Consider the following 12,500-nt stretch of genomic DNA (forward strand, 5'->3'; position numbering starts at 1 on the left):
AAAAGAGAGAAAAGAGAGAAAAGAGAGAAAAGAGAGAGAGAAAGAGAGAGAGAGAAAGCGAGAGAGAGAAAGCGAGAGAGAGAGAGAGATGCATCAGACCTCAACCATTCATATCGAACGTAACGATGCCGGATGGCAATTGTCTTTGGACTACCCATGGTCTGGAGGACTTGGATCCAGGGTTAGAAACGGCTTGTGATACCACCCATATCATCTAGATCTAGTGGCAGCTGGGCCTCCTCTGCTGGAACACGAGATACCTGGACCTAGAGGATAGTCTTCTCCAAGAGGGTTGGGTCCAGAAGAACAGTCATAGTCAACTCTTTGAAGTTGATGAGGGACCTCAACAGGTGCATTGTATTGGGAAAAGTCCAAGGTTATGAGAAATGGTTCAAGAGGTGGTACCCCCAAGTGTGGGCTAGGAGTAAACAAGCAGGTTTCTACAAAAAACCGATAAGGAACCCACCACTTAGACCGACAAGTAGAACCAAGAAACCAATAAAACGTTAACAGGGGACTAGACGGGCGAGAAATGTATGTTACCTGGTGGACCACAAATATTGTGTAGTGGAGCTGTTGTCGTTGCAGGAAGGGGTGGAGGTAGTAGAGCAGGGTTCGGAGGTGAGACTCTCTGTTCCGGTGCGGTATAATCACAGCCGTTCTGTACCTTCCAAAGCAATGTCTGGGGCTGAAGTAACCACCGGACTGCACGTAGCGATTCTTCAACTGGATCTTCTTCAAACTCGGTGGCTTGGTGACAGAAATAGTTAAAGGACCAACTAAAAAGGGAGAAGCACAAATAACATCCAGTAGAGGAAATCTTATGGAACCAATCTTAAAAGGGGTTGTCCAGTTAAGGAAACCTATTTCCATACACCCTACTAGGAAATACTAAGATAATAGGGGGGGGTCCTCACCTTTTATCCAGATCGGGGAGCGGTTACATAGAGCGTCTCTCCCTCTGGAGGACCTGTCCTGTATTACACACACAACACATTGATATGAATGGACACTGTGTAATGCTTAATTTCTCCTGTGGTGGCGCTGCAGGGAAGTTAAACACTTCCTGCCAGGTTTCCTCACAGATTACAACTGATCGCTGGGGTTCGCTTTGTCATCAGCTTATTGTCAAGGGACCCGCCTAACAAGTCAGGATTGTACAAAACAGAGAAGCCCGTTAACAAAAAGAATCTAAAAATTCCCCATGTCAAATACAAACTTGTGCTGATTTTTTTCGGGAAATTGAGTAATTTTCCTTATATTCCAAGTTGCCTGGAAGATGGGGTGGGGGGTCTGTATGGCTCCGTCCACCTTATAGGGGTATTTAAATTTCCACAAAGATAACTAGTTTACAGTAGGAAGAGACGCTCTACAACTCTCTAATAAATTAATTCCTCATGTATTTCAATATCTCTGCCGGCAGTCTCTGAATTCACCATTTCCAGTAAATAGAAATACTGGTCATATGATCCTCACACAGATGAGGGGTTCATTACAAGACACAAAACTACTGTAACGATCCATGCACCTGTGTGAGCATCACATGACCAGAACAGGTTTCTATCCTCTGGATAAAAAAAAAAAAAAAACAACGAAGGTTCTCATTCACTGACCAAGCAGAGATCTTGAGAAAAAAAAAAAAAAAAGAAATCAGGTGGGGGAAAAAAAAAAATTGTCATAAAAAATTCTATTCAGCAACTTTGGTTTCTGGGAAAGTTGGGTAGCCAACCAATATGGCTGCCAACATTCCTTTCAGGTGTTGGCATCCAGCTTTCCCAGAATACTGAACAGCAATGCTGCCTAGCTTTAAGAATTGGGTTTTCATGTATAGGATACCCGTCATTGCCAGGCCAACACATTCCGGCATTATTGGCTTCTATCCTTCTCGCAGACAAAGTGCATCCTGTCCAGCGTCTTAAGAGTTAACTCCGCCAGCGTCAATCCTCCACGGAGCACTGGGCTCTCTCACAGAGCAGGATTATTTAATCAGATTTAACGGACTCTGTTCTACACAGACTGTGAAGATGGCATATTACCCATTTCTTCATCCTAATTGTCTCATACCTCTCCTGGTTACAATCATGGTAATTAGCTAGGGGAGCGGCTGCGGTCCCGCAGGAGAATTTGGCACCGATTCTCTAATCGAAAAAATAAAATGAATATCCCGTGTTGTAATGTCTTCAGTGGACAAGTCGGCCGCTTCGTCTGAATGCCGGGTAATGACCTTATACGAGCGGATAATATAATGAGCAGATGATAAACAGTTACCCTCCCCCAGATCATACACGTAGTGACCCCAACAACGAGAGCAGCTCATGGTGCCAAGGAATGAGAACAAAGTCCTGTTCACTCTGGATATCCAGGAGGTCTGCCATGCACAAAGTACTGGAAAATAACAAAGTGCCCAGTCACCTTCTACCACACCGCAATTTATATGTAGATAAAATCTACAACAAAAAGTTTAGTCACTGTGTACATACATTACTTATCCTGTACTGATCCTGAGTAACATCCTGTATTATACTCCAGAGCTGCACTCACTATTCTGCTGGTGGAGTCACTGTGTACATACATTACATTACTTATCCTGCACTGATCCTAAATTATATCCTGTATTATACTCCAGAGCTGCACTCACTATTCTGCTGGTTGTGTTACTGTGTACATACATTACATTACTTATCCTGTACTGATCCTGAGTTACATCCTGTATTATACTCCAGAGCTGCACTCACTATTCTGCTGGTGGAGTCACTGTGTACATACATTACATTACTTATCCTGTACTGATCCTGAGTTACATCTGTATTATACTCCAGAGCTGCAGTCACTATTCTGCTGGTGGAGTCACTGTGTACATACATTACATTACTTCTCCTGTACTGATCCTGAGTTACATCCTGTATTATACTCCAGAGCCGCACTCACTATTCTGCTGGTGTAGTCACTGTGTACATACATTACATTACTTATCCTGTACTGATCCTGAGTTACATCCTGTATTATACTCCAGAGCAGCACTCACTATTGTGCTGCTGGAGTCACTGTGTACATACATTTCTTATCCTGTACTGATCCTGAGTTACATCCTGTATTATACTCCAGAGCTGCACTCACTATTCTGCTGGTGCAATCACTGTGTACATACATTACATTACTTATCCTGTACTGATCCTGAGTTACATCCTGTATTATACTCCAGAGCAGCACTCACTATTCTGCTGGTGGAGTCACTATGTACATACATTTCTTATCCTGTACTGATCCTGTGTTATATCCTGTATTATACTCCAGAGCTGCACTCACTATTCTGCTGGTGGAGTCACTGTGTACATACATTACATTACTTATCCTGTACTGATCCTGAGTTACATCCTGTATTATACTCCAGAGCTGCACTCACTATTCTACTGGTGGAGTCACTGTGTACATACATTACATTACTTATCCTGTACTGATCCTGAGTTACATCCTGTATTATACTCCAGAGCTGCACTCACTATTCTGCTGGTGGAGTCACTGTGTACATACATTACATTACTTATCCTGTACTGATCCTGAGTTACATCCTGTATTATACTCCAGAGCTACACTCACTATTCTGCTGGTGGAGTCACTGTGTACATACATTACATTACTTATCCTGTACTGATCCTGAGTTACATCCTGTATTATACTCCAGAGCTGCACTCACTATTCTGCTGGTGGAGTCACTGTGTACATACATTACATTACTTATCCTGTACTGATCCTGAGTTACATCCTGTATTATACTCCAGAGCTGCACTCACTATTCTGCTGGTGGAGTCACTGTGTACATACATTACTTATCCTGTACTGATCCTGAGTTACATCCTGTATTATACTCCAGAGCTGCACTCACTATTCTGCTGGTGGAGTCACTGTGTACATACATTTCTTATCCTGTACTGATCCTGTGTTATATCCTGTATTATACTCCAGAGCTGCACTCACTATTCTACTGGTGGAGTCACTGTGTACATACATTACATTACTTATCCTGTACTGATCCTGAGTTACATCCTGTATTATACTCCAGAGCTGCACTCACTATTCTGCTGGTGGAGTCACTGTGTACATACATTACATTACTTATCCTGTACTGATCCTGAGTTACATCCTGTATTATACTCCAGAGCTACACTCACTATTCTGCTGGTGGAGTCACTGTGTACATACATTACATTACTTATCCTGTACTGATCCTGAGTTACATCCTGTATTATACTCCAGAGCTGCACTCACTATTCTGCTGGTGGAGTCACTGTGTACATACATTACATTACTTATCCTGTACTGATCCTGAGTTACATCCTGTATTATACTCCAGAGCTGCACTCACTATTCTGCTGGTGGAGTCACTGTGTACATACATTACTTATCCTGTACTGATCCTGAGTTACATCCTGTATTATACTCCAGAGCTGCACTCACTATTCTGCTGGTGGAGTCACTGTGTACATACATTACTTATCCTGTACTGATCCTGAGTTACATCCTGTATTATACTCCAGAGCTGCGCTCACTATTCTGCTGGTGGAGTCACTGTGTACATACATTACATTACTTATCCTGTACTGATCCTGAGTTACATCCTGTATTATACTCCAGAGCTGCACTCACTATTCTGCTGGTGGAGTCACTGTGTACATACATTACATTACTTATCCTGTACTGATCCTGAGTTACATCCTGTATTATACTCCAGAGCTGCACTCACTATTCTGCTGGTGGAGTCACTGTGTACATACATTACATTACTTATCATGTACTGATCCTGAGTTACATCCTGTATTATACTCCAGAGCTGCACTCACTATTCTACTGGTGGAGTCACTGTGTACATACATTACATTACTTATCCTGTACTGATCCTGAGTTACATCCTGTATTATACACCAGAGCTGCACTCACTATTCTGCTGGAGGAGTCACTGTGTACATACATTACTTATCCTGTACTGATCCTGAGTTACATCCTGTATTATACTCCAGAGCTGCACTCACTATTCTGCTGGTGGAGTCACTGTGTACATACATTACATTACTTATCCTGTACTGATCCTGAGTTACATCCTGTATTATACACCAGAGCTGCACTCACTATTCTGCTGGAGGAGTCACTGTGTACATACATTACTTATCCTGTACTGATCCTGAGTTACATCCTGTATTATACTCCAGAGCTGCACTCACTATTCTGCTGGTGGAGTCACTGTGTACATACATTACTTGTACCATTCATTATGGACTGACTTCCTGTGATTGCCACTCTAGGGGCATAGTAATAAATCCATGGTCTGTATGGGGTCTTGTTGTCCATTCCCCTTTAAGCTTCATGTGTATTTATGACGATTACGCCTGGACATGTAATTATGTGTTTTGCAGTACCAATAAACTAATATGAATTGTATTTGGAGGTGTTGCCCGCTATGATTGTAGGTTGTGTATCCTGTTGACATAGGTATGGGACTTATAGTAAATATTCTGAAGATTTAGTCGATGTGGGTCCCAGTAGCGGATCACTTGGTCATCACCTTATTTTTTGAGACCCTTCTAACAAAAATAAAAGATTACCTAAAATAGACCCATCTCAAAAGATTCTTCTCTTTGTACAATCCCTACTTGTTAGAAGGGTCCTTTGAAAATAAGCTGTCCTCCTGCTGGGAACTTAATCGATCAGCTGTACTCTGTGGGGAAACCAATTTCCCTGTAGCTCCCCCACAGGAGAAATTAAGTATTACAGTGTCCATTCATTTCAATGTGTTGTCTGTGTAATACAGGACACGTCCTCCAGAGAGAGATGCTCTATGTAACCGCTCTACATTCTGACCAGCAGACGAGGATCCTGAACAGCGGACCCCCCTCTATTATCTCAGAATTCCCTAATAGGGTACCAGACAAAGCAGTGCCCCCCGCCCCCACCTGACCTACAGACATGTCCAAGCCTGAATGTACTTGTATCCTGTCCGACCCCTCATATTAAGGTTTTCAATTACAATAGAGGCAGGTCGACAAATCTCTGACTGCTTCATCTTTATTCTGACCTTTCGAGCCAAAACACCTTCCATCTGGTAAAATAACGGGAGTGTCAGATGTGACCTTTTAGCTGGACATTCTGCATTCGGAATGCCAGTTCCGAGGGGCGAGATGCTGTCGAAACCCGACATGTTACGGTCCGGCGCGCTCCTTACTTTTGTATACACTTGTGGGTGAGAGAACTAAAAGCGAAAATAAATCTGATGCCCATTCGCAAAATATTTAAAAAAAGTGAGATCTGCGGTTGATCTTGCCAAAAGCATTTAAAAAGGATTTGCTGGGAATGAACATTTAGGGCTCGTCCACACGTAGTGGAATTGCTGCATATTTTAGAATAGGCGGCGGAATACAGTAGCAGCAGAAAATGAACAAATCCCATCCACACACTGCGTAAAATTTCCCACCGGAAATTGACCTGCGGTGCGTATTTTTCGGACCGCAGCAGGTCGGTTCCTGCTGCGGAAAGTGGACAGAATTGCTGCGTTTTTCCAGAGTTGTAATTGCTTGTAATTTCCACCTTTCGCCAGCAGATGGCAGACAGTATTACATCCAGACTGTCTAATGTACAACAGCCTGCGGCACAGAGCTGCGGCCGGGAGTTTTTAGCCCCATCACTCCCCCCTCGTGTACTCCATTGCCATCGATCATAAGAAGATGTATAGATTTGGAAATACCTACCAAGAATTGGAGACTTGACCGGGCAATATTGAGTCTTTACCGCTTCGGAGTCCGGAACAAATAAGCTCAGGTTGGTGTAAACGTCTTGGGTTTTGGAATAATCCCATCCGGGATAGGCTCCAAATATTCCCTGGAACACGCTGGAGGCGCCACGTCGATAAAGCAGCAAAATAAACGTCAGCTGGGAGACGGCTAAGCACACGAGGAAACACGGCTTGTCTTTGCGGGCCAGGAACATTGTGCAGGCGGCAGTCGCTTCACGTGTTTAGGATTTGGTGAACTTGGAATGTTTTAAATCTGGGAAGGAATCCAACAGGACGCTCCGACATCCTTACAACACGAGATCCACGCCGAGGTGGGGAATGGAGATGTTCTACCTCGGGGTTTCCTGCGGCATGACCTGCAAATGTCAAAAATTGGAGCGTAAAAATCACATATAAAGTCACAGACTTCAAAAAAGTAAAAGTAAAAGCAAAAATAATTATTTGACATAGTAAGCGATTCTGCGTAATTGTTAAGTCTACAAAATGTCACTTTGCATTAGTTAACTTGTACTCTAGTCAGATCTAGAGCTGCGTTCAGAATTCTGCTGTTCTTCTGTTCGCTCTCGAACGGCAGGACTCATTTATCAAAACTGTCTGACGATAAAACTGGACTTGTTGCCCATAGCAACCAATCACAAGGCAGCACTCATTAAACTGCTCTGGAAAAATGGCAGCTGCTCTGTGATTTGTCCTGTTGTGCACAGTAACCAATCACAGAGCAGCTTCCGTTTATCTAGAGCATTTAATGAAAGCTGCTTTGTGATTGGTTGCTATGGACAACAGGGCCAATCACAGAGCAACTTCCATTTTTCTACAGCATGGTCGGACCCAAAGCCATATCATAGGGAGGGCAAAAGGGGCACCCACCCTTGATGCATCCCTGGCCAGACCCTCACCGATCATTCATTACCTGCGGGTAGCGGAAAACCCCTTTAAAGATCAGAGACGACCCCTTTCAGTTTACAGCCGCGGGTCGGACTCCAGGACCCGCAGAAAATCGCTGATTGAGCTGGGGAAAGCCGCAGTCAAGAACTACAGTCTTACGTGGCGGCCTATGACCCCTTTCCAACATTTAACGTATATGTACGTCACAGTCAGAAGGGGTACAAAGCGGGCTCAGAGGCTGACCCCGCCCCATACACTGCGTATATTATAACGGACACCTAGCACGAACGGCCAGGATCGGAGATCACTCCGATCCCAGAATAACCGCTTATAAGCCGCGGTCTAAGGTCAGTACTATTACTGACTACATTTATTCCACGGGGAAACTGCAGTTTTTTCGTCCCCTTACCTTCCAAAAATAAGGAAAAAAAAAAAAACAAAGTCCTCACGCCGCTCAATCAACAGAAAAATATGGCGACAGTTTATTATTATTTTTTTAAGCAAACGTTTTTTCTGTTCTATCGTTTTTATTTCTTTTTAGAGGTTTGGTAGCGCCGGAATCTGACCGGCTGTCACGGTGCGACGCTGGAGGAGGAGCTTCTACGGATCACAGCTCGCCACATTGCAATCAATCGTGCAAAGAGGAAGAGGCCGAATTGAAGAAGAAAGTGAGACGACGGGATTTCCTGTGTGTCACGGCTTTCACGTTCTTATCAGGAGGAACACAAGTCCGATTACTGCATCTCTGGAGAAATCTGCGGTTACCAACGAGCGCAACTGAAGTGTGAACACAAACGACAGCGTCAGTCACGGCCGTCCTAGTTTACCCCAGTGCATTCTGGTCTGTTCCGATGTGCTACGCTGCAATAGGGGCTGCCCCCCTGCTCCCCCCAATACCGTTACCTATTCACACTAACCCTTCCCCCTATACAATATAATATTGGGTGGCATGGCTCTTTAAATGAGGATATCCAATGAGTGACCACCTCCGGTCGATGTTGAACTTCTCTATTTTCTTCAGTGTTGCCACTTTTTAGTGCCGCTCCATCGGGACATCGCGGTGATCAGTGGCTCAATCTTAGCTGCATTGTCTATTGGAGCCCGAGGTGGTCTGAAACCCCCCTCCCATCTTATCAGTGTCTCCGGCTGGTGTCCGATCCCTCCCCCTGGCATCTGCTCCATGAAGACACCGCTGTGATCAGTGACACCAGATCAGCCGCATTGCCTATTGGAGTCTGAAACCACCTTCTGTCTCATCACTGGCTCTGACTGCTGCCCAGTTCCTCCTCCATGCTTTACACTGCCGCTCAGCGTCCAGGGGTCAACCTCTTTAAATAGCTTCCATAATACAATAGTAGATCTTTAGGTCACCAAGGCGGTCTAGTCCCGCTATAGGAGGTTTAGTGGAAGCAGCTACAACCCGGCACCTACCGCTACAGAGCCGACAGTACGACAGCGCAATACGAGAGCACGGCGATGCATGGGAGCGGGTATACATTTTGCAACGGTGACCAAGAGCATCGAGCTAGGTCTCTCAGAGTAGATTATTTTCCCATAGATCCCACTATTTAAACTGGCATACATGATGCCCTAAAAAGTTAAAGTGCACGTTCCTGCCAGCAGGTGGCAACTGAGAACAGAACGACGCTCCTCCTAGAATACAGAGAACATAAAATATGATCCTCATTCTGAGGCATGATGGGAGGGACACTATATGGTCAAAAGTACGTCTCCTAATCATTGAGTTCATGCACCGGTTTGCACCCATTGCAAACTGGTGAATTAAATCCAGCACGCAGTCATGTAATCTCCATAGACAAACACTGCTAGTAGTATTGGTCGTACTGAGGAGCTCAGTGACTGCACGTGGCAGTGTCTTAGGGTGAGTTGCTTAACGCCCAAGTGGGCGTGTTTTTACTTTAGACCAACTGGGCGTTGTACAGAGGAGTGTATGACGCTGACCAATCAGTGACCAATCAGCATCATGCACTCCTCTCCATTCATTTACTCAGCACATAGGGATCCTGTTAGATCCTTATGTGCTGTCTTATACTAACACATTAACAATACTGAAGTGTTTAGACAGTGAATAGACATTCCACAGAATGTCTATTCACAATCCCGGCACTTCGTTACTCTGTCTGTGGTAGTTACAGCAGGAGGCGTAATCTCGTAACATGTCATTTACCGCGTAATGTCGAGAGATCACGCTTCCTCTGCTGTAACGACCACAGACAGAGTAACGAAGTGCAGAGATTGTGAATAGACATCCGATGGAATGTCTATTCACTGTCTAAACACTTCAGTATCGTTAATGTGTTAGTATAAGGCAGCACATAAGGATCTAGCAGGATCACTATGCATGGAGTAAATGAATGGAGAGAAGTGTATGACGCTGATTGGTCACTGATTGGTCAGCGTCATACACTCCTCTGTACAACGCCCACTTGGTCCAAAGTAAAAACACGCCCACTTGGGCATTAATAAACTCATTAGCATAAATCTAAAATCGCTAATAAAGTGCTAAAAATAGATCGTTTTTTTTTAAATAAAAAGCATTACTGTCACATACATTACAGCGCCGATCTCCTTATGTAGGAGACAGGACACTTCTAATGTGGTGACAGTCTCTTTAAGCAGGTAATAACGCATATCCTCTGTTGTATCACTCACTACAGAGATCCGCGCTGCCTCTGGAAGGGACATCAGCACCAGATCTGTGCGTCCGGCGCTTCATGAAATGGGTTTCCATGGTCGCTGTGCACAAGATTAAGATCACTATACACAATGCCAAGCAGCAGCTGGAGTGGTGTAAAGCACGTAGTCACTGGGCTCTAGAGCAGCGTGTTCTCTGGAGTGATGAATCTCACTATCTGGCAATCTGATGGAGGAATCTGGGTTTGGCGAATGAAAAAGACCGCTACCTACCGGAATATATAATGCTGACTAACATTTGGTGGTGGAGGGGTAATGGTCTGGGGCTGTTTTTCAAGGTTTGGTCCCTTATTTCTAATGAAGGGTTAACGCTACAGTACACAAAAGACATTTTACACAATCATAGTTTCCAATTTCGTGGTAACAGTTTGGGGTTCGGTCCTTCCCTGTTCCAGCAGGACTGCGCCCCGGCGCAAACAGTGAGCCACAAAAAGACATGGGGTGAGGATTTTGGTGTGGAGGAACTCGAATGGCTGCACAGAGACCTGATCTCGACCCCAAACACGTTAAGGATGCATTGGAACGCTGATTGTGAGCCAGGCTCCCTCCCCCAACATCAGCGCCTGACCTCACAAATGGGCACAATATCCCACAGACACCCCAAAAGTGGTGGCTATTGTAGCTGCAAAAGGAGCCATGTCCATCCAACACCTCAGGGATGAATATTAATCATATTATCGCCCATGGTTTTGGAATGAAATGTCCTACAATCTCATAGCAGTGTGATGGTCAGGGGTCCTCATACTTTTGGCCAGATCGTGAGAACTAGAAGAATTGTCTACATCAGGGGTCTCAAACTCGGCAGGGTAATTGGGCCGCATATAGAAAAAAATGGGAAGTTGACGGGCCACATTACTTTCAAATGAATACTACATTACTATAATAATACCGCTAGGTTTAAAATTTGAGATATTTCTCCACTCAATTATTTCAACAATCCAGTTTTCCAGTTTAAGTGTCGCTAAATGCAGTCCGGCAGCTCAGTTGGCAGACACATGTCAAGATTGAGCAGCCACTTTTTAGATGCTGCCACAATGCCCTCCGCGGATACTGCCACAGTGCCCTCCGCGGAAGCTGCCACAGTGCCCTCCGCGGATGCTGCCACAGTGATGTCAGGGGCTTGCCCAGAGCTGGAGTCCCAGAGCAGAGCCGCTTCTAGCACTCTGCCTGGGATTCCAGCTCTGCTCCTGAAATCACTGTCCATATATGGACAGTGATGTCAGGGGCAACCCCAGAGCTGGAGTCCCGGGCAGAGAACTAGAAGGCTCTTCCTGGTACTCCAGCTGTGATCCTGACATCACTGGGACTCCTGCTCTGGAGTATGGACACCGATGTCAGGGAATTCGACAGAGTCCCAGAGCAGAGCCGATAATAGCACTCTGCCCGGGACTCCACTCTGGGGAAGACCCTGACACACTGTCCATATATGGACAGCGATGTCAGGGAATTCCACAGAGTCCCGGAGCAGAGCCTGTACTAGCGCTCTGCCTGGGACTCCGGCTCTGGTGAAGCCCCAGACATCGCTGTTCATATGTGGACAGCGATGTCAGGGAATTCCAGAGTCTCGGAGCAGAGAAGATACTAGCGGCTCTGTGTCCCGCGGGCCGCAGATGACCGCCCCAAGGGCAGCATGCGGCCCGCGTGCTTGAGACCCCTGGTCTACATCATGTAACTTATTACCCCATAGATTTTATTACTAATCTTTATTGTAGGACGTATAGAAGACATTCCTTTGTGTGGAGTAGATTTAACCTTCATTACAGAGATTATTGCTGGATATAATACACTGGCATCAGACCATATGTACTTTGACCAGAACAATTGCCATCTCCTAATCACAGAGGTGGATCACAACTTTGGTCTGATTGCGGTGCTATATACTTCTAGTGGTGCCTCACTGTCTGATAATATCAAGATTTACAGCAGTCATATTTAGGGTATAACAGGCAGTGTAATGTAATGTGTACATTGTATACCTGCGAAGGTCAGGGAAGCGGAGAGTCAAAATTTCCCAGCCGGTTATTCACTGGTCGCACAATACTGCTAATATCAAGTCTGTTGTCTAACTCAGGCTGAAAACCTTAGGAAAACACCTACGAGCACAATATATCCACCATCT

The 12,500-nt window shown here is 45.0% G+C and overlaps 1 protein-coding gene across 3 annotated transcripts in view; it reads right to left on the reverse strand.

Annotated features, from left to right (window-relative positions):
* LOC142743684 (beta-1,4-galactosyltransferase 3-like) overlaps positions 1 to 12,500 on the reverse strand; it is a 68,630-nt gene that overhangs the window by 13,408 nt on the left and 42,722 nt on the right. For all 3 annotated transcript variants that reach the window (XM_075854678.1, XM_075854679.1, XM_075854677.1), the window contains exons 2-3: positions 6,738 to 7,137; positions 544 to 779 (exon numbers count right to left, since the gene is read on the reverse strand). In XM_075854678.1, the coding sequence (XP_075710793.1) occupies positions 544 to 779; positions 6,738 to 6,975 (474 nt within the window). In that variant the 5' untranslated portion in view covers positions 6,976 to 7,137. The remainder of the gene's footprint in view (positions 1 to 543; positions 780 to 6,737; positions 7,138 to 12,500) is intronic.

Source organism: Rhinoderma darwinii, chromosome 2 (assembly GCF_050947455.1).
Source record: "Rhinoderma darwinii isolate aRhiDar2 chromosome 2, aRhiDar2.hap1, whole genome shotgun sequence".
Classification (NCBI taxonomy): Eukaryota; Metazoa; Chordata; class Amphibia; order Anura; family Rhinodermatidae; genus Rhinoderma; species Rhinoderma darwinii.